Source organism: Dermacentor variabilis, chromosome 9, assembly GCF_050947875.1.
Source record: "Dermacentor variabilis isolate Ectoservices chromosome 9, ASM5094787v1, whole genome shotgun sequence".
Classification (NCBI taxonomy): domain Eukaryota; kingdom Metazoa; phylum Arthropoda; class Arachnida; order Ixodida; family Ixodidae; genus Dermacentor; species Dermacentor variabilis.
Window position 1 is genome coordinate 40,293,570 of NC_134576.1, and position 22,081 is coordinate 40,315,650.

At 45.8% G+C, this 22,081-nt stretch overlaps 1 protein-coding gene and 1 long non-coding RNA gene across 2 annotated transcripts in view; one reads left to right on the forward strand and one right to left on the reverse strand.

The window, feature by feature from the left end:
• The window catches only part of LOC142592630 (ninjurin-1-like), a 112,315-nt gene extending 100,162 nt beyond the window's left edge, over window positions 1-12,153 (reverse strand). The window contains exon 1 of the mRNA XM_075704175.1: window positions 11,862-12,153. Within this exon, the coding sequence (XP_075560290.1) occupies window positions 11,862-11,867 (6 nt within the window). The 5' untranslated portion in view covers window positions 11,868-12,153. The remainder of the gene's footprint in view (window positions 1-11,861) is intronic.
• LOC142592631 (uncharacterized) overlaps window positions 1-22,081 on the forward strand; it is a 76,765-nt gene that overhangs the window by 9,093 nt on the left and 45,591 nt on the right. The window lies entirely within an intron of this gene.

Genomic DNA, 22,081 nt, shown 5'->3' on the forward strand with positions numbered 1-22,081 from the left:
GGACTGTTTAACAACCACCACTTCCACATTTCCTAGAATTTCTGGAAGGGTGTGCACGTGTGAGCACAATTCATGGTCACAAATCGTCACTCAATGGCTGGCGTCTACGGGCTGTCACGTCTGCTGTAGTATCATTGTTGACATCGCATAATAAGGAAAAACGCCACAGGCAAGATCAAGCAACCTATTTCCAATACACACGGACCAGGTAGCATTACAGCCTTTAGCATTGTTCTATTAGTGCAGACTATCCCTGTTCAGCTCCTGAAAGCACGGTAAATGTTAGTGCCCATATATGGTGAGGTGCTATAATTTGATATAATACAACACGAGTAGCAGTTCGAAGTCGCCTGCGAAGGTCGAAAACAGTCAAGTGTCGTACCTGTACCAAAGGAGTAACATCGCGAGCAAGTGCTTACACCTTTCGGAAAAGCTCGGTGTGCACAAACGCTTTCCTTTTTCTAACATCCGGCTCGCTTGAAAGCCTCTTTGTCTTTAAAGAAATCCAATGCGGCTCACTCGGCAGGCCGGACGTTTGCACGCAAAGCGTAACTACTTCCGCGCTTTTGCCGCTGAAATCCTTGAGACTGATCTAAATATGGTGATCAGCAGCAAGGTTCCTCGGCTCCGACAAAACATGTCGATTCGACGCTACAAACGTGAAGCGTGAGCACAGCATCAAGCGAAAGAGCCGCCGTGAACAGAGATGGCGTAGCCATCTTAGGTTTTTGGACAGTGTTTCCAACACAAGAAGGAGTTCTGGAGTTGTCACTTGGCTGTCAAATCTCGGCTAAAACTGAACTTCTTTTAAAAATTCATGCGGTAGAACAATCTCTGTACGGGTCTTCAGAAGTCTATAACAACATTTTTTTAAGTGCCTGGTGGCGGACCCTCAAATCATCATCATCATCACCATCATCAGAGAATTCTTATTTTCACTGCAGTAGGCAGGCCTCACCGAGCGATCTCCAATTACGCCTGTCTTGCGCTAGATGATTCCGACTCGCGCCTGCGAATTTCCTGATTTCATCACCCCACCTAGTTTTCTGCCATCCTTGACTGCGCTTCTCATGGCGCCCATTCTGTAACTCTAATCTTCCACCGGTTATTCCACCCTACGCATTACATGGCCTGCCGATCTCCACTGTTTGTTTTTCTTAATTTCAAGTATAATATCGGCTATCCCCGTCTGCTCTGTGATCCACACAAATCTCTTCCTGTCTCTTAACGTTACGCTTAAGATTTCTTGCTCCATCGCTCTTTGCGTGTCTTTAACTTTAATTTTGAACTTTTAATCTTGAACATCACTTATTTTCTCCTTGTTTATCTGATTTGGCAGTGCAGCAAATTTTATCTGACACTTTCATACTTTGTCGTCTCTTTAGTAAGTCTGTTCTGACTCATGAGAGCTCGCCTACTGTTTTCCTTGGTGCCTTACCTACCACTTCAGTTGCTGCTTCTGAAATCAGTTCATTCATTAACGCTATGTTATCATGTTCTAAAGCTTCATATTTGTTTGCGAGCACCAGCCTGAATTCATCTGATTTTACCCTGACTGTGCCTATGTTAGCCTATTTGCTCTGGAGTAATTTTACTTTATCTCTATTCAAATTGAGAGCAATGCTAGACCTCATTAATGCATTATTACACAACCTAACACTTATACATCCTGCACTATGCTGGGATCGAAAGAGAATATAAAATCTATTTCGTTTCTTGTTTCTACATTAGGGCTTTTCCACTTCGACTTCCTGTTATTGCGCTTCCAAAAGAAGGGGATCATTAGTGGAAGTCAATTTCTTCCCCCAAATTTCACCAACATCTCTCCTACTATTTCTGGAGTCGATGTCGCAGCTCCAGGGTGCATGTTCCATAGCCTGCTTTCTCCCTACTTTCGCATTGGAGTCGGCCATGACTGCAGTATATTGAGTTTTCACGTTTCTCATTGCTAATAGCATCCTCATATGGCTGTTTTATTTCTTCATCGTCATGACTGGACCTTAGTGTGCAGACATGATCTCATCTTTTGCTTTACTACGACAGCCGCTAACCACTCATTAAGACTGTTAAATTCATCAATATTGCCCGCTACATCCTTGTGAAATAAAAATCCTACCTCGTATTCGCTCTTATATAGAAGACCTATGTAGCAGAGGACGGGAACCTCATCCTAAACATTATTTCTACGTACTATAGCATATGCCAAACAATATTACAAAACACAAGGCCATGTCTCATGAAACAGAAGGATTTGATTGAACATAAAATCTTTTTAGAGAAAAGGACCTGAAATATTTCTAGACAACCAATACGGAGGACCATACCTATGAAAAATCGAAACAAGAAGAGTACGAAACACTGCCTTGTGCCTACGCTATAGGGGCACTAAGATATTTTCTCCTTATCCTGGTCGCCGATTGCAGTCCTTAAGAAAAAGCACATGCTTTTTCAGCGCTTCTGAGATATATCTCAGAAGCGCCGTTTAGACAATTTGGTCCACATACTTTTGGTTCTTGATAAATTTAGCCCCTGATCTTCAACAGTGGCATATAAATCTTTGCTCTGCCACTGAGCGATTTTTTCAGGTGGTGTACTTGCTAAAAGCTTAATTCATTCTTTTACTTTCCATTTCCTTCGAGGTCCCTCCGCCCCCATAATGTTTCCTTTGTATTCTAAGCAGCACTTACTGTATTTCTTTGTTTCATCCTAACTGCCGGGATTACTTGTGCGCATTTTCCAGTAACCGCATCTCTTCGCAGATGCCACGTTGTAGTCACTGTAAACAACCGCAGTGGCACTACGCATGTCGCGAAGTATAACTGCTTACTAGGCGAACCTGTGCCCAGCAAAACAGGCTGCACTCGGCACAATGATAGCGGCGAGCACTCTCGTCGATCGTCGAGACTCTGATTTGCGGATCAGGCCTGTCGGCTATTTATCTACATTTTGTCTATACGCATGGCCCAATGAACCTGACAGCGCAATTGCTAGTACTCGCGTACGTTCTCGAATTTACACCGCTATTCCAGTCGCGCGCGCAGCCTGTTACAAAAGGACCGATAGAACTCATAGAACCATCGATAACATTCGAGAAACTTCCGATACAGAAAGGCGCGTCTTGCGCTGAGTGATAACCTGTTAGCCAAAGAAAGGCGGTCACTGGAAGAGATACATGAATACTCGTGGAACCATTGTTGGCCAGTCCCTCACATTTAGTAGATGCCCGGTATATCAGAAATCCAACCAAATCACGCTTTGTTTCAAACAAGGAACCCTTATAAAATGTTTCTGCAGTGGCAGTTCTGTATGTAAGTGTATACAACCGCCTTGCCATCTACCATCTATCCTCACTCCATGCCCTTTACTACTCTCCGCTAATAAGCGTTCAGGTGTCAGTCATAAATATAGACATTCCTTCACTTCTTCCTTTGCACTCTGTTCAAATCAAACTGATTACTGCTACTAATAATAAGTTACAATTCCACAGCCGCCGATCGAGTATCTAAGCCAAGGGTAAGTTTAATTCTGTGCGAAAAGGAGACAGGCACGCCTGCGGTATAGCCCATGCTTGGCCAGAGTGCCTAATACGTTCTTACCGAAGATATGTGAGAAATTAGGACAAAAATACAGTTGGCTCCCACAACCTCTTCTAGAGCTTCCGGCAGGGCTGAAGTGCATACCGACGCAGGCGCTTCGTGACCGTCTTGCAGCTCCTTCTCTTTCAACAAAACACCGCTTATAAGGAATTCAATTTCCTGTCCCGGCGACTGCTTTATAGCGAGTGCTTATTGCACATCCTCGCTTGTTTTCTTCCTCCTTCTTAAATCTGCTCGAATCGAGCGGTAGCCCATCACGCGTGACGCAAGAATATTCCTTTCGTTAGGCATAATGCCGTTTCTAGGTGCCCCTTAAGCAAGAGCACTGGTTAACAGCAAACGACTATCGATCGCAGGCGGGGATAAGCTCGCCAACGCCGAGGAGGCGATCGAGCTCCTTTCACGCAAGCGCTCGCGGCGATCACTTCTTGGCGAACGTTCGCCAATCGAACCAACGCTTGTCGGGAACCATTTGGTTGCCAGCTGATCGAGATCCTTTTACTTTCCGAATTGTCCCGCGGTTCAGGTCGCCGTTGGTGTTCACCTTGCAACGGCCACCGGACATATGCGGCGCTGTTTAATTTCAGCGCAGACGCGGGCTATTCGCCAACGCCGCTACCCAGAAGTCGACGCGCGATGTATCTAATTATTTCTGCTGGGAGAGGCTCGCACTGCTGCAATGCCGTGACGGCCGCTTTTCCCGCCACCGCTGCACGAGCTCGTGTGCCAAAACACGCCAGGTAACTGCAGTGGGCTTTTATCTGTCACGGGAACTACGTCCCTGAAATGTCGCAACAGTGCGGCCCCCGGGGCTTGTTTCGCATGCAGCTCTGTGTAAACTTCAATCATCATCAGCATCATGGCGATGTTCTTCGCCATCGTCGCCGTCATCCTTTTTATGTCCGCTGCTGGACGAATGACTTTTACAGCAATATTAAATTTATGCCCGCCTTGCACCTGCAGCTGACGCCACTTAATGCCTGCAAATTTCCTGATGTCATCGCATTTCTCCGCCACCCTCGACTGCGCTTTTTTTCCTTTTTTTATTGGCACCAGCTCCTTCATTTGACAACTCAGACGAAGCCTGCTTTAACGAAACTCGAGGAGAAGTGCACTATTCAAAGAATCAAAAATTTTTTTTAAAAGCTCCCAGATCTCAGAAAAGAGCGCCAAAGAGAGCATCGAACATTATGTTGTGTCACGATACTGCTCGCGGGGCCACCCTTCTAGTTTTTTCCGGTTGTACAGCCCTACAGAAGCGTGGACTTTTCTATACTGTTAATTGTATCACTCCATGCGGTGCATGCTGTGCCAGAACTTGTTGCTTAGGGGCGAGATCAATTGCCTGACAAATTTCGTTGCAGATATGGCACGACCTGCCACTTTCGAGCCGAGGCGAAATACATATGTGATATCGGAGCTTTCCAAAACTGCCTCCAAGGGAAGGCCTTCCCCGTTTCTGAATCCGGATCCAATAATACGCGAAAAGATGCGGGAAGGGGTAAATAGCTGGTTGTTGTGTAAGCTAAAAGGTCAAGTTTTTAGGATAATTCACAAATCAAAACGCAAAATTTTGCACACGCTGTACGACCCCATAGCGAAAGGCTAGTAGCGGGGTCATTTGCATAAATGCTATTGTAACTCATCTAAGTGTCAAAGAAAACACTGCGTATGTATAGCTTGCTCACACAGCCACTAATAATATTTGGGGTTTTACGTGCCAAAACCACTTTCTGATTATGAGGCACGCCGTAGTGGAGGACTCCGGAAATTTTGACCACCTGGGGTTCTTTAACGTGCACCTAAATCTAAGCACACGGGTGTTTTCGCATTTCGCCCCCATCGAAATGCGGCCGCCATGGCCGGGATTCGATCCCGCGACCTCGTGCTCAGCAGCCCAACACCATAGACACTGAGCAACCACGGCGGGTGCTCACACAGCCACTAAGACATACTCAGAAATGAACTAGAACTTGTATGATAATAAAGGTTGAAGACATTCGCGAGCAGAAACTCGCTCACAATTCTAACTACAACGGAAAGAAAAGCATAAAACATTATTCACATATAGGAGGAAGAAATCTACATAATAAGTGCGCACATGAAACGCTTATATCAGAGTCATTGCCCGGATAATTACCAATAATAGTATTTTTAATCACTGTGACATATCTTAATTTAATTTTCTATGCTATATATAGAGCAATACATTCAACCCACCTCTAGCCAGATATGTTTCTCGTAGGGGATATATTATGCTAGTATAAGGTTTTGTATAAGGTTTTGTTTTACTAACAAAACCTTATTTGACCTGTTCGTTTCACTGTATTAAAACTGCTTATGTTTCTAATTGTTCATTGAAATATTTAAGCTGTGTAATTGTTCTTGTAATCGCCATTTGTGATGGAAGTGTCTGATCGTTTATTTATTTGCTGATGGTTACATAACTGAATCCTTATACCAAATCGTCGTGTCACTGCTGCTGTACGGGTGGCTAGAGCTTAGTCAAGCTGCACAGATGCAGCTTTTTTCTCTGGTCCCCTATTTTCGCAGTAACAATATACTGTCTGCGGCGAAAATAAAACTTGACTTATTGATTGAAAGTTGCCAATATATTTATTCCGTGTTAAACGAGCCGGCATGCGAGAATTGAGACATGATACGGCTGGCTGCTCTTGATTATGTTGGTACCTTGACCACGTTTGAGTCGCGTAAAATTTCAAACGGTAAAATTAGTAACTCGTCGGAAATGAGCTTATTAGAAGATGTAGATGTAGAGCGTAGAAATTCGATCAGCCATGTTCTTTTTTTCTTGTAGGCGTCACATAGGCTCAAGCTAAATCTTTTTTAAAACCTCATCCCCAGGAATCGCTGCAACGTAACAGATGACAATGAATGAAAAAGAAACACAGATTGCGTAGAATATTCATATTAAAATGCCCCCTTATTGAAGAAGAGTGTAACGATCGGATGCTAGATTGGATCAAAGAATTTAAATAGCTATGGTGAAGGTAATTACTTTTTCGACCACAACATGAACAGCAACAAATCCCCGCTACAATATTCCCGTAAGCAAAAAATAAATAAATAAAAACGTATCAGTGGTAATTAAGCAGTATAGACGAGAGAAATGCGTTACTTCGCACCTCCTTGAGGCCCCGGATCCATGATTTAAGCCGCGTTCACCACATTGCAACATTTTGTTCAGAAGCTCGCTCAACAAACGTTGAGCGAGTATATATATATGTATATATATATATATATATATATATATATATATATATATATATATATATATATATATATATATATATATATATATATATATATATATATATATATATACTTCCCACACTTAACAAACACGTACACTTTTTTCCACTTTCACACTCCTATGCCAAAGCAATAAACTCCTTTCTAGTCATGACTTCTTTTTAAGGCGACAAGCCTTAAGTGGTTCTTTGGAATGACTTATACTAACGTAAGCAAGCGAAGATTCAATGTCTGAATAAGAAAGAAAGAAAGAAAGAAATATGTCGCATGTGTCGTTGAGCGGGTCGACCTAAAGAACCATACGTTTATTCACACTGCAGCTCGTTTATGTCTTGCAATAAGTCTGACCCCTCAGATCGTATAACTTAATGCATTACCACGTGTGCAGCAGGCCTTGACGTGTTACAGGAAGGTAACATGCGGCCGAACATTTTTTTTTTTCAGACGCGTTTACTACTTCAAGCATTTTTTGGCGTCCGACACGCGATGGCATGCTGAAACAAAGCTTAGTTTTATCTCGCACCTGGAAGATGCCTGAAGTTTGCCTTCAATGTGCGGAAATCGTGTCTCGAACATTCCCCCTAAGGATTCCCCCTAAGAATTCCCCCTGAGTATTCCCTGAGAACATTCCCCGAAGCTTAGCGTGAACTAAGCGTATTTATAGCATCACAATATGCAAGCGCTTCGTTCAAACGATATCATGAGCAATCCACAAAAGTGCGTCACCAGGCTGCTGCTTTTCGCTCGACACAGCAAGCAAATCAAAAGAGAGCTTACTTCTTTTGAAATTTCAATCGTGGGATTTAACGCTCCTTAGCTGTATACAGAGGTGCCATATAGTAGAGGGATGCTGATTATTATTTGCCGCCAACTGGTTCACGAATGCTCACCTAAATCTAAGTACACGAGCGTTTTTTGCATCCCGCCCCCATCGAAATGCGGCCGCCGCGGCTAGCATTCCAACCCGCGACATCTTTCTAAGCAGCGAGACGTCATGGCCCCCGAATCCCAGTGGCGGATACAAGAAGGAAGCTTTAGCTTTGTTTTTCAAACAAAGGGGACTTCGTCTACGACGAAGACGGAACGCGTCATTCCCTTCACGTGTGTCGGCCATGCACGAAAAAACCGCCGTGGCGGCTCAGTGGCTATGGCTTTCTTATTGATATGAAAAAGGTAAAGAAAGCAGACTGCCATTGCATAGAAATAGGCAAGAATCAGATGTATGCGTTAAGAGACAAAGCCGGGAATATCATTACTAATATGGATGACATCGTTCAAGTGGCTGAGGAGTTCTATAGAGATTTATACAGTACGAGTGGCACCCACGACGACAATGGAAGAGAGAATAGTCTAGAGGAATTTGAAATCCCACAAGTAACGCCGGAGGAAGTAAAGAAAGCCTTGGGAGCTATGCAAAGGGGGAAGGCAGCTGGGGAGGATCAGGTAACAGCAGATTTGTTGAAGGATGGTGGGCAGATTGTTCTAGAGAAACTGGCCACCCTGTATACGCAATGCCTCATGACTTCGAGTGTACCGGAATCTTCGAAGAATGCTAACATAATCCTAATCCATAAGAAAGGGGACGCCAAAGACTTGAAAAATTATAGACCGATCAGCTTACTATCCGTTGTCTACAAAGTATTTACTAAGGTAATCGCAAATGTAATCAGGAACACCACAGACTTCCGTCAACCAAAGGACCAGGCAAGATTTCGTAAAGGCCACTCAACAATAGACCATATTCACACTATCAATAAGGTGATAGAGAAATGTGCGGAATATAACCAACCCTTATACACAGCTTTCATTGATTACGAGAAAGCGTTTGATTCAGTCGAAACCTCATCAGTCATGGAGGCATTAGGGAATCAGGGTGTAGATGAGCCGTATGTAAAAATACTGAAAGATATATATAGCGGCTCCACAGCCACCGTAGTCCTCCATAAAGAAAGCAACAAAATTCCAATAAAGAAAGGCGTCAGGCAGGGAGATGCGATCTCTCCAATGCTATTCACCCCGTGTTTACAGGATGTATTCAGAGACCTGGATTTGGAAGAATTGGGGATAAGAGTTAATGGAGAATACCTTAGTAACTTGCGATTCGCTGATGATATTGCCTTGCTTAGTAACTCAGGGGACCAACTGCAATGAATGCTCACTGATCTGGAGAGGCAAAGCAGAAGGGTGGGTCTAAAAATTAATCTGCAAAAAACTAAAGTAATGTTTAACAGTCTCGGGAAGAGAACAGCAGTTTACGATAGGTAGCGAGGCACTGGAAGTGGTAAGGGAATACATCTACTTAGGAGAGGTAGTGACTGCGGATCCGGATCATGAGACTGAAATATTCAGAAGAATAAGAATAGGCTGGGGTGCGTTTGGCAGGCATTGTCAGATCATGCACAGCAGGTTGCCATCATCTCTCAAGTGAACAGTGTATAACAGCTGTGTCTTGCCAGTACTCACGTACGGGACAGAAACCTGGAGGCTTACGAGAAGGGTTCTACATAAATTGAGGACGACGCAACGAGCTATGGAAAGAAGAATGATGGGTGTAACGTTAAGGGATAAGAAAAGAGCAGAATGGGTGAGGGAACAAACGTGAGTTAATGACATCTTAGTTGAAATCAAGAAAAAGAAATGGGGCACGGGCAGGACATGTAATGAGGACGGAAGATAACCGATGGTCATTAAGGGTTACGGAGTGGATTCCAAGGGAAGGGAAGCGTAACAGGGGGCGGCAGAAAGTTAGGTGGGCAGATGAGATTAAGAAGTTAGCAGGGAAGACATGGCCACAATTAGTACATGACCGGGGTAGTTGGAGAAGTATGGGAGAGGCCGTTGCCCTGCAGTAGGCGTAACCAGCCTGATCATGATGATGACTGAATGCTGCGACGTACATCTGCTCCATTTCGCCTTGGTTGAAGTTATACAATTATATATATATATATATATATATATATATATATATATGTATATACACCTGGCATAAAACGACTGGCGACAACACCGGCCTGCGCCTGCCTCCTCCCTCAGAGAAAAATACGTGACCCCCTCCCCTCTGATTCTATTGTGCCAAGCTGCTTCCACGAGCAGCTTCACGCCGCTCCCAACTGGTGAATGGGCAGCAAAGGAATGCATGAGTTCTACATAAAATAATGTTACAACGGTAGCATACCGGAATATGTGTGCACGACTTATTCGTAAAAAACGAGAAACAAGATTTAAAAGAAAGGTTCCGATGACAACCGTGAGCAAAATCAAATTTAGAGCAATAAATTATATTACACCAAGAAAATCACCATGTTTAGTTTCGAAAACAATTTCAAAAATATGAAGAAACCGCTTTCACGTACTTTCGAGGTGGAGAGAAAGTAGTCAGGCATAATTTGCGATAATGAAAGACCAAATTCATTCTCAATAAAAAAGTTACTTAGGGTTGTTTTTATTTTTTAGCGACAGGATATAATAATAACTTCTTTATTTCCATTAGTCATGGAAGAGACTGCGGGTAAAAGTCGCTTTAGAGGCAAGCGACTTGACTAGAGCCCGCAGCCTCCTTTACAAGGCAAACAGCGATTCAACAGGAGATATATATACATAGCAATTGACTACTAGTGAAATATGCACAAAAAATAAACGCAAAAACACAAATTACCTGAAAAAGGCTCTTCAATTATTTAAGAAAGATTGAGTGACAAAATGTAAATGTAAATTACTTCAAAATATATTGTCAGCAACTTGAATTACCTTCCTCTGACTTCTTTATCTTGCTTTGGTGGTGCTTAAACTAAATTAGTTGAGACTGGTGAAGTCTTTCAGAACTCTTTTCTTACTCTTACTTTTCTGACCCTTACTTCTCATCAATGCTATAATTTATAATTTGTTCATTTCAGTTATTTAATCGTTCTACTATATGCCCCAGTTTCTTTACCAATCTCCCTTGTTGCGTATGTGAAACGGAATGATGACAACAATAACAAGTATGCGTCTCACAACGAAGCTACAAACAAGCGGCACAGGAAGAGAAATGCGGTACCGGAAGTCGGAAAGTCGAAGCGCATCAAGAACACACAGCTCAGAAGCGGAAGTCGGAAGCCGTCAAAATCGCAACGGTCGGCGTCTCGAAATTAGAACGGCTCCCAGGAACTTTGCATTGCGCACAACTTGCATCAGCGTCCGGAAGCAGACATGCAGGGAAGCCACAGACTCGCTCTAGATTAGTGTTTGTCGATTTCACACGTTTGCAGAAAAAGTAAGCAAAACAGTTTACTGTTCCTTCCATACACGCTGTATGATGATGCGTTACATGGTTTGCAATCTTTCTTTATCACTCCAATTACGCTCGTTTTCGTTTATCGCCATAAAAACGTTACAAATGTGAATTATGCATACGTACAGAATTGTACATATATACATACATACATACATACATACATACATACATACATACATACATACATACATACATACATACATACATACATGCATACATACATACATACATACATACATACATACATACATACATACATACATTGTTATGCACACGTGCAGCATCATATCTCGTTGCTGCATGATTTTTTAGCGCGAAATGGAGACCATATCCTGTTTGCTGAACGGTGTAATTAACGAGCCGGTACCTTGCCAAATCAAGATACGTCTTTTCCCCTCTCTCATCTTCATCAAATAATATAAAGATAAAAATAAAGATTTCATTGCGTTGTAAATAATTCGTTTGCTTCTCTTCTTACCATTAGGAAGTGATGTAAGTGGACAGATCACGAATTGAGATTTCCGACGCCGGAAATTGACTTCAATTTATCGCGCCGCATCTTTCTTATCTTTTCTTTTTTTGCCCGATACTCGAAACCCACGGGGCGCGCGTCCCAGGAGTACAGCTTTGCAAAGGCATAGGTTATCATCCGCACGACCCTAAGTGAGTCATGATCGTGTTTTTCGGATTTTATATAAATACATGCAAGTTGCGCTTACCTCCATTTCGACAGTGTTGCAGGTGAAGAGAGTCACTCACAGCGAACGACAGCGCACACCGGTCAAACAGGTGACAGTTAAGAATATCCGTGTATTTGACGGAGGCAGGCGGAGGCGCACGAACAGGCAGGCACAGCGGTAAAAGCGCGAGCAGACAGGCGACCAGCGCGCGGAGCAACTGCAGTGGGCACGCGAGCGGAACGCCACGCGAGCGCGTTGTTCTGGGAGAGAAGTCCGTTGCGGAAAAATAAAAGCAACAGCCGAAAACAACGCGATAATGTACGGACAGTAATAAGGCGGACAGCGGGTCTCAAGGGGGGGAAGAGAAGTCAGTCAGGCGGCAACGGCGAGAGGCGATGGGTGGCTCAAGGGCGTTTGCGGCTCGCTGGCGCGGAGCTCGTGAGTTTTTACATTTTTTTTTTCCTGCAGCGAAGGGGGTTGTTGCTCTCGCGCCTGCTTCGATGCTCTATCTCACCGCTATCCTGCGACTCGACTATTTGCAGTTGTGTGCAGCGACCACGAAACTGGATCGATTGTGCCAGGAAGGCCGGGGGCCCCTTTGCTTTCTAGGAACCTCAGGAGTGTATTATTTTCGGTGTCGCGATTATGTAATCAAGGGAGGGCCAAGGGGACGATCCTGGCCTTGGCTTTAGACACATTTAGGCACATTCCCCTTTTGTCGCAAGAAAGACTGGCATGACTCGGTGCCAAAAAGCTAGAAGAAGCCTCGTTAACTGCTTCACATTTAATGGTATATGTGCATACTATATACTTGTCAACCCCGCGCGGTCCCGTTGTGTACGATGCTGTGCAAGCGTTCACCGTTCAATCAGTCGCACTGTGGCATATAAGTTTGCGCACCTTAAGAAGCGTAACAGCACTTTCGCAGTCTTGCACATCGCTTACGCATGAGGCCACCGTCCGAGTGTCTTCTATTCTGCGAAGAGCCTGTCATCTAGCTTTCATAAAGCCGCCCAAAGGGCATGCCTCTGATTTTGATATAGATGGGCAGCCGAACAGATGACAGGTGACTGAAAGTTTCTTCTGTGTGTGCCACATGTGTGACAATCGGCCCTGTCCGCCATTTTCATTGGCAATGAATGAACGTTCGTAAAAGCAACGCCTATTCTCGGGCAACAGATCAAAGTATCTACACGTCGAGTAAGATAATTTGAAATATGGGTTCATTTCATGTGGCCGCCGATGTGGTCGAGAAATAAGCGTACGCCATAAGGTGCTCAAGCTTTTGAAGGGCTTTCGATTCTCTCGGTGACGTCGCCAGACCTGTACGCCTCCGTTCGTCCTGACCCGAACCTTGAAGGAGACAGGACCAGACTGGTTGACGATCGTGACAGGAACCCAACTGTCAGGTCCTCTATCTATAGTTCCTCGCCAAGATGCCTCGCCCTGATGTGGGAAAAGGGAGGCTTAGCTGGGGTCACAATATATTATCACGCGTACAGACTCTGTCACTTCTGTCTAGAGCGGTGGAGCGCTGTGCTGCTGAACGAGTGCACACTTGAAGGCATACCTATACAATATAAAAGTTAGAGCTTAAGGAAAGCCAAGCAAATCTAGTATCATACCTTAAACCTTTTCCTTGCGCTTTTGTTCTTTAACACTTTCTTTCATTTATAGCGCAACGTTACAGGGCTGTACACAGCCGTGACGGACAGACATAAACAGAAAAAGTTTACTGATGAGTCAGTTTGGGCCACCCTGGATCCCTGGACCACTGTGCGGTCCCACGCTACGTCTAGGTGGTCATGTTCCTCTTGTTTATGACGTCGGCAGCCCGAGTCACGGCAGCAAGCAGCTATGTCGGGTCCGTAGACGAGAGCGGGACCTCCCAGTCCTCCCAGCTTGAGATGACGAGCTGTCCCTGTGGGGGAGGATCAGCAGGGCAGCCGAAAAGGATGTGCGAAAGTGTAGCATGAGGGTCGCCGCATAGGGAGCACGTAGGGGAGGTGCCACGATAGTGGGATAGCAGCTGAGGGGATGGGAGAGAGCGGGTATGGAGGCGTCTCCAGAGGATCTGCTTGGAGCGGGTAAGGGAGAGCTGGGGAAAAGTGCAAGTACGATGGCCCAAACGGGGTATTTTCATGAGCTCTGCGAAGGTGTGCGCCCGTTCCCTCGAGTAGCCCAGATCGACGCCGTCCTGAGCCCGGCAAATCAAACCTCGGGCCAATTTATCGGCAGCCTCGTTTCCGGGGTTCTCAGAGTGAGCCGGCACCCACCGGAGCTCTACCTTGCGTAGTAAATTATGGGTGGGGGCGTTCAACAAGTGTCAGCCAGAGGTGTGAATCCTGCCTCTGGCAAAGTTGGACAGAGTCGTTGTTTGAATCGCTAAATATGTATTGAGTATCAGATTGCCTAGGGCGATGGTGGTCTCCTCTGCATCCTCAGATGTAGAGCCCGAGGGAAGACGGTGAGTTAGGGGACGGCGTTGAGTTGGGTTGTAAGCAACTGCTACAGCTTCATGCATTGTACATGCGCGTCTACCCAAATGACATTCTGGGCTTGTCCTTATTACCTGGGGATGTCCTTATACTGGGGATGGACATTTCTTGGAAGGGGTTTAACTACGAGGGCCGTATGGGCGTGTCGAGGGATAGATATAAGGGTCGACAGACTAGCGGGTATGTTGATGCGAAGGGAGGCGAGGATATGGCGGCCAGTGGCGCTCGCGGCAAGTCTTAGGTACTGCGTCTGAAGGTGCGCGTCAACTAGTTTGGGAAAGCTGTTATGAATGCTAGTGCAAGGAGTTTTCTGTGCTAGTACTACGAGGTAGCTTTAGGGCTGTATTAGTGGCATATGGCGGATGATGGGTATTCACGCGCTCGGTTCCTGTTTGGTTCAGCTTGAGGTATGGCGTGGCGTATAGAATGCGGCTAAGCGTAAAAGCATTTACAACGTTCATGTTGTCCGCTTCGTCTAAACCCTCGTGCAAGGGGGATACGCGGCGTAGAAGCTGTAAACTGGATAGCGTGGATGTCTTAAGTCTTAACGGTATGATCATTGCGTCCGGAGTACTGCTGGTAAAGACGAAGGTTGCGCAGGGTGGGTGGGTGGGGGGAATAGGGGATCCTTGTAATTAGGAAGAGTGCCGGTTTAGAGGGGGAACGTTCGAGTCCTAAGATGACACGTGAACGGAGATGGCGTCGGTAGCTAATCGAAGAGTTTCCTCAATGTCCCCGTCAGAGCCATGAGTGGTCCATGAGGTAATATCATCAGCATACAGGGCATGCTTTAGGTACGGGATGTGATTGAGTTTGTGGGCTAAGGCGATGAGAGCATTATTAAACAGAAGGGGGGAAAGGACCGCGCCTTGAGTAGTGAGGTCAACTGCCAGGATAGCTTTAGTGAGGTGGGATTTTGTATCATGAAGCACGTCATGCGTAATTCGGAGTATGGCATCCTGCGCAGATAGATGCGCATGAAAACTGACCATGCTGCGGGGGAAAAAGTGATTATTTTCCATGTGCGTTGTCAGTCGAGCAAGGATTATGTGCTCGAAGGCCTTGCCAAGACAGGATGTAAGAGATATGGGGCGGATGTTCTCTAGGTTGACGGGCTTGCGGGGTTTTGGGAGAAATATGATTTTTCCATGTTTCCAGGAGGCAGGGAGGGTACCTGCCTCCCAGCATTCGTTAAAGTAGTGACTAGCTGAGATGTAGAGGCATCATCAAGATTTCCGATGGCAGCACTGGTAACTTCATCTTCCCCAGTTGCGGTGTTGCGTAATTTTAATAGGGCTGCAGGAAATTCTGATTCTGTATAAGGGGCGTCAAGCTGGGGTTGTTTGAGCCCGTGTAATCGGGATGTTTGCAAGGAAGACCTGGGGTGATATAGGTGCATTTCACTAGCGCGAGAAAAGCGTCGAGGTCCTGCCGATGGTTATGAGTGAGGCGGCGAATGCTAAGATGCGTCTTGGTTTTAGATCGCGTGGGGTCTAGCATGTGGCGTGACAGGTGAAAAGCGCGTGCTTTGGAGAGATTGCCACGGAGGCTGTCACAAACCTGAGCCCAGTTTGGTTTGCAATGAGTGGCACTATGATGTTCTATGAGAGTGCGAGCGATAGGGGAGGTAATTTCGTGCTTCGCGCTCCTCTACCTTTGTCATTATGCTAGAGATGACCGTTTCCATTATACGGGTAATGGTAGCTTCAATCATAATCTCGCACTGTGCAGTGACCTGCGCAGTAATTCGCACTGTTAACCTGGATTCTACGTCTTGGGCGAGGTCCTGAAATTTGGCTTCCATGTCTATGGGTTGGGCTCGGCTTTCATCAGGCCTCTTCTTTTTCTGAGGCGCTTGAACAGACAGGGTAGGTGAAGAAGATGGAGGTTCTAGTGTGGGGTGTAGAGCAGGGTTGGAGGGAGAAAGGGCTGCCCTGAGCTGCTTTACCTCTTCCCGCAGAGCTTTCGCTTCCGGGCCCTGGGAGGTCGTGTTGTTCGTCTTTGCAGCTTTGGAAGCCCATGTAGAGGTAAACGGGAGGGTTGTGCGGACCGGGGGAAAGTCATTTTAGGTTGGGGCTTTCACTACTGGGACGGTGGGCTCCCTCGTTTGGTGGCGAGATTTTTTGCCTTTCACGAGCCGGTGTCCGTGAGGTGCTGGCCCCCACGGAGAATGCAGATCGGGATGCAGGAGAGAAGACCTTGCGGATCATGTTTGTCTACGCACCGCGAGCGGATACCACTGTTGGCGTTGGAGTAAAAGTCATATCTGTGGCGCGGTCGATAGCAGTTTGTACACGCGTCTGGATTTCCTTTGTACGGCGTGCATCTATACAGTACACTCAAGTATATAGCGTATCATGTGAAGGACTGATTCGTGCACAAAGGTGATCAATATGGAGAGGGTCCTACCCATTCTACGGGCTCAGATGATATCAGCGTCCGGGTTGCGGGTCTGTAGATCCCGTAGCATCTGCTCCGGGGTTTCCGCCGAGTGAGTTGCGAACGCGCGGCGGAGCATCTGACAATGGCGGCGGTCAGACTTGCAACGCAGCAGAGGGTGCTAAGAATCTCGGCGTCCGAACAGGCCGCCAGTGGAAACTGACCCTTGCAACGTTTAACACCCGAACCCTCTCGAGTGAGGCTAGCTTAGCAGGACTCTTCGAAGAACTATCAGACATTGTTTGGGATATTATCGGCATTAGTGAGATTAGAACTGGTGAGACTTACACATTGCTGAATAACGGCCATGTCCCTGCTATAGAGGTCTCCCGGATAAGAAGCAAAACGGGGTAGGATTCCTAATCCATAAGGACATAGCGGGAAACATTGACGAATTCTACAGCATCAACGAGAGGATAGCAGTAGTCGTAATGAAACTCAATAAGAGGTATAGATTAAAGGTAGTACAAACCTACGCTCCAGCGTTAAGCCACGAAGATGAGGAAGTAGATCAGTTTTACGAAGATGTTGAATTAGCGATGAGACAAGTGCAAACGCGGTATACAGTAGTATTGGGTGACTTAATGCAAAAGTGGGGAAAAAGCAGGCGTCTGAACATGCAGTTGGCAACTACGGTGCCGATTCTATAAACGCTAGAGGAGAGATGCTAGTAGAATTCGCAGAAAGGAATAAGCTGAGAATAATGAACACCTTTTTCAAGAAATGTAGCACCAGAAAATGGACCTGGAAAAGCCCTAATGGTGAAACAAGAAATGAAATTGATTTCATGCTTTCTGCCGATCCCAGCATAGTGCAGGATGTAGAAGTGATAGGTAGGGTAAAGTGCAGTGATCATAAGTGAGGGCCAAGATTCACCTCGATTTGAACAGAGAAAGAGTCAGATTGGTCAAGAAAAAACACGTCAACTTAGAGGCAGTAAGGGTAAAAGCAGACAAATTTAGGCTGGTACTTGCAAACAAGTATGCAGCCTTAGAAAAGAGAGATGATGATGATGACATAGAGGTAATGAATGAAACCGTAACGAGGCTGGCTTCAGAGGCAGCAAGTGAAGTGCGAGGCAAGACACCAAGGCAACCAAGAGGCGAGCTCTTCCAAGTAACAAAAGACCTAATAAAGAAACGACAAAGAATGAAAGTGCCCAACTCAAGAGATAAGATAGAATTCGCGGAACTGTCAAAATTGATCAGCAAAGCAAAAGTAAGTGATATTAGAAATTATAACGTAAGAAAGACTGAAGAAGCCGTAAAATATGGACGCAGCCTGAAATCAGTGAGGAGGAAACTTGGCATAGTACAAACGAAGATGTATGCACCGAAAGATAAGCAGGGTAATATCAACAGCAATCTCGAAGGTATAACAAAAGCAGCGGAAGAATTCTATACTGACCTGTCCAGTACCCACATAACTCAGGAGTACTCTATTCTAAACAATAATGAACAGTATACAGAAACTCCTCCTATAACTAGAGATGAGGTCAGAAGGGCTTTGGAAGGCATGAAACGGGGAAAAGTGGCAGGATAGGAGGGAATAACAGTCGATTTAATCAAAGATGGAGGAGACATAATGCTAGGAAAACTGGCGGCTCTCTATACGAAGTGTTTATCGACTGCAAGGGTCCCAGAAAACTGGAAGAATGCAAACATTATACTAATCCACAAAATGGGAAACGTTAAAGAATTGAAATATTATCGGCCCATTAGCTTACTCCCAGTATTATATAAAGTATTTACCAAAATAATCTCCAATAGAACAAGGGCAACACTGGACTTTAGTCAACAAAGGGAACAAGCTGGCTTCAGGAAGGGATACTCTACAATGGATCAGATCCACGTCATTAATCAGGTTATCGAGAAATCCACAGAGTACAATAAGCCTCTCTATATGGCTGTCATAGATTACGAAAGAGCATTTGATTCAGTAGAGATACCAACAGTCATAGAGGCATTGCGCAGTCAAGGAGTACAGACCACTTACGTAAATACCGTGGAAAATATCTACAGGGATTCCACAGCCACCTTAATTCTAAACAAGAAAAGTAGGAAGATACCTATGATGAAAGTGGTCAGACAAGGAGACACAATCTCTAATACTATTCACTGCGTGCTTGGAAGGAGTATTCAAGCTATTAAACTGGGAAGGTTTAGGAGTAAGGTTCGAGCGCGAATACCTCAGCAACCTTTGGTTTGCCGATCACATTGTTCTATTCAGCAACACTGCGGACGAGTTGCAACAAATGATTGAGGGCATTAACAGGGAGAGTGCAAGAGTGGGGCTGAAGATTAATATGCCGAAGACAAAGATAATGATAAATAACCTGGCAAGGGAACAAGAGTTCAAGATCGTGAGTCAGCCTCTAGAGTATGTGAAGGGGCACGTTTACCTAGGTCGAGTAATCGCAGGGAACCCTGATCATGATAAGGAAATTCACAGAAGAATAAAAATGAGTTGGATCGCATACGGCAGACATCGTGAGCTCCTGACTGGGAGTTTACCGATGTCATTGAAAAGGAAAGTATACAATCAGTGCATTTTACCGTTGTTGACATAGGGCGCAGAGAGTTGAAGACTGACAAAGAAGCTTGAGAACAAGTTTAGGACCGCGCAAAGAGCGATTGAACGAAGAATGCTAGGCATAACTTTAAGAGACAGAAAGAGAGCGGTTTGGATCAGAGAGCAAACGGGTATAGACGATATTTTAATAGACATTAAGAAAAACATGGTGCTGGGCAGGTCATGTAATGCGCAGATTAGATAACCGTTGGACCGTTAGGGTGACAGAATGGGTACCAGGAGAAGGGAAGCGCAGTAGCGGATGGCAGAAGACTAGGTGTTGTGACGAAATTAGGAAATTTGCGGGTGCTAGTTGGAATCAGTTGACGCAGGACAGGGGTAATTGGAGATCGCACGGAGAGGTCTTCGTCCTGCAGTGGACATAAATAGGCTGATGATGATGATGACTGCGTTGTATAAGCGTGCTTTCTTTCTTCTAGAACGCATCTTTTAGGCTCCCGTTCTTACGGCGAGCGTCGGCCGCGGCTACGGCGGCGTAAGCGAGCGAGCGAGCACAGCGAATGACGAAAGCGAACGCGGAGCGCAGCGGGGGATTACATACGAGAGTAGGAAAGCGGAGAGGAGGATACAGCGGAAGCATGAGGTGGAAATCAGAGCTGGAGGGTATGGCGTAAGCGTGAGAAGAAAAGCGTAGTGCTGCGACGATGGCTACGAGATGGCGCCAGAGTCGCGCGCGTTGTCTGGGACGTCTGCCGGCGACGGTTGCTGTGGGTCGCCTCCACGCGTCTCCCACGCGCTGGCTCTAGCGATCTCCAGATAGGCGAGGCAGTCGCGCCACACTTGGCTCCGTTTGCAGTGTGCGGCACGGGACAGATTGTACGCGCCAGCCGATATATAGCGACATGAAAACACGTATAGAGCTGCGCTCAAATTTGGCATTTTAGGGAGTGTCGTTGTAGTCGGTGAATTTTTTCACGCTATCTTTATGTGTTGGACAAGGTTTATTCGTCTTCGGTGAAATAAACACGAAATTGAAATCCAGGGTTTGACGGTATCCCCGCTCTCGTCGAGAAGAGGCATAATGAAAGAATCGAACGCCAACCAAGAGCTAAAAACAAACATCTAACAAAAGCTTGAAGGGTGTTGTCCCCACACAGGAGATCGTGAACAAGGCTCCCGTGTGGGAGCTGAAACGCGCTTTAGTTCTTCACTAAATGTTTTTTTTACACCTTGGTTGGCGTTTTCTTTTCGATGAAACGCAAACTTAGAGAAATGTTGTGGGTAACGCGCAGGTGAAGTTTGAAGCACGTGGAATAAATTACGGCCTTAGCACTATATTACGTATGCAAGCGCTCAGGAGCATTAAACTTATGCGTGTATTATACGAATGGTGCATAACTTAGACGACTACATTGGGAGAACTGTAATTGCAAACGACATCAAATTTAGTAAAAAAAAAAAAAGGCGTGCGGGGGGTTGACGGTATGTCCGATGAATTCACTAAGTAAAGCGCGCGTGTATAAATTACAGCCTCTGTAAACACTTTCTTAAACGAGTGCTATAACCTACGTTATATGCGAGCCAGGTTTCAAGCGTGCGAATCATGTGTGGACCGCACTTTAAACCCTGTTGTTTAATTTGAGACACTTGAACTGCTTAATACAACTGCTGGAAAGAAACAGATTCGATATAAATTGGGCTGTGATTCTCCAAGGTGGCACAAGTCTGCTGTGTTTTTTTACCATCTCAACACAAATAGTGAGCGGTTAAACAAAACCTCAGTTATAGCAGGCGAACATTTACTATCCTTGTTCTCAGATTTCTAAGCGGCTTGGGACAATATATGGTTAACAGAAATAGCCTCAGAGATGACGTGTCAGCTTTCACACTTTTTGATACGTCGACGGCTTGATACGAATATTTCCAACACTATTGCTGCACAGCTGCATTCGGACCTCAGTCCTTATTTCGAACGACTGCATCCTTCCGAGAGAGAGTTGTGCCTCCTGAAAGGCCAACTCCCTTCACCGGTCTTCACCGGTGAAGACCGCATTGACGGTGGCGAATGGTGCCGAACGTCCGTACACTTCGTGGTACTTCAATGACCCGGCATTCGGTAACCGCCGGCTTACTCCAAATGCGTGGCGCACGTTCGGGCGCGAACACCATCGCCGGTGTTTATCTTACGGCGCAATAAAAGCGGCTTCCGTATAGCATGCGATGAACGGCACCATGCACGGCTTTCGTTCATACGTTTCCACGCGGAGCGTTCGGAAGGTTGCGCACTGCTCCGGCCTCGACGTGTGTATACGCGCCTTCACGCACTACCACTGTGTCCCAACGGCACGCAAATCGTACAGGACGCGCATGCGGAATAGATGCTTTCGGCACGGTGCCGACGCGTGGGCCCTGAAGAACTTTCTCGTCGCAAGGTTCAGATGTGAGATCGACGTCCCCTTAGTAAAGATTTCTCCCGTAGCACATCGCTGACAGCTTCGCTGTCGTGCGACACGAGTCTGTTGCTCTACCGAGGTTTCACTTCCTGGGATACGGCGCCTTGAGGAGGATTTCGAGAACGCGTGGCAAACACTTCAATCATTCCTGGCGCCCACATTCTGCGGATGGAGTCCACTTGCCAATCTTTTATTATGCTCGCCCCGTTTGCAGGCCTTTTCTAGGAGCTTACGTTTGGCATGAGTTGAAAACTACGTTGAAAAAATGACCTTATAGGGTCAGCTCCATCCACGAAGCAAATTTAGAAGAAACTCAGTGACTGGTGGCGTGGCGGTC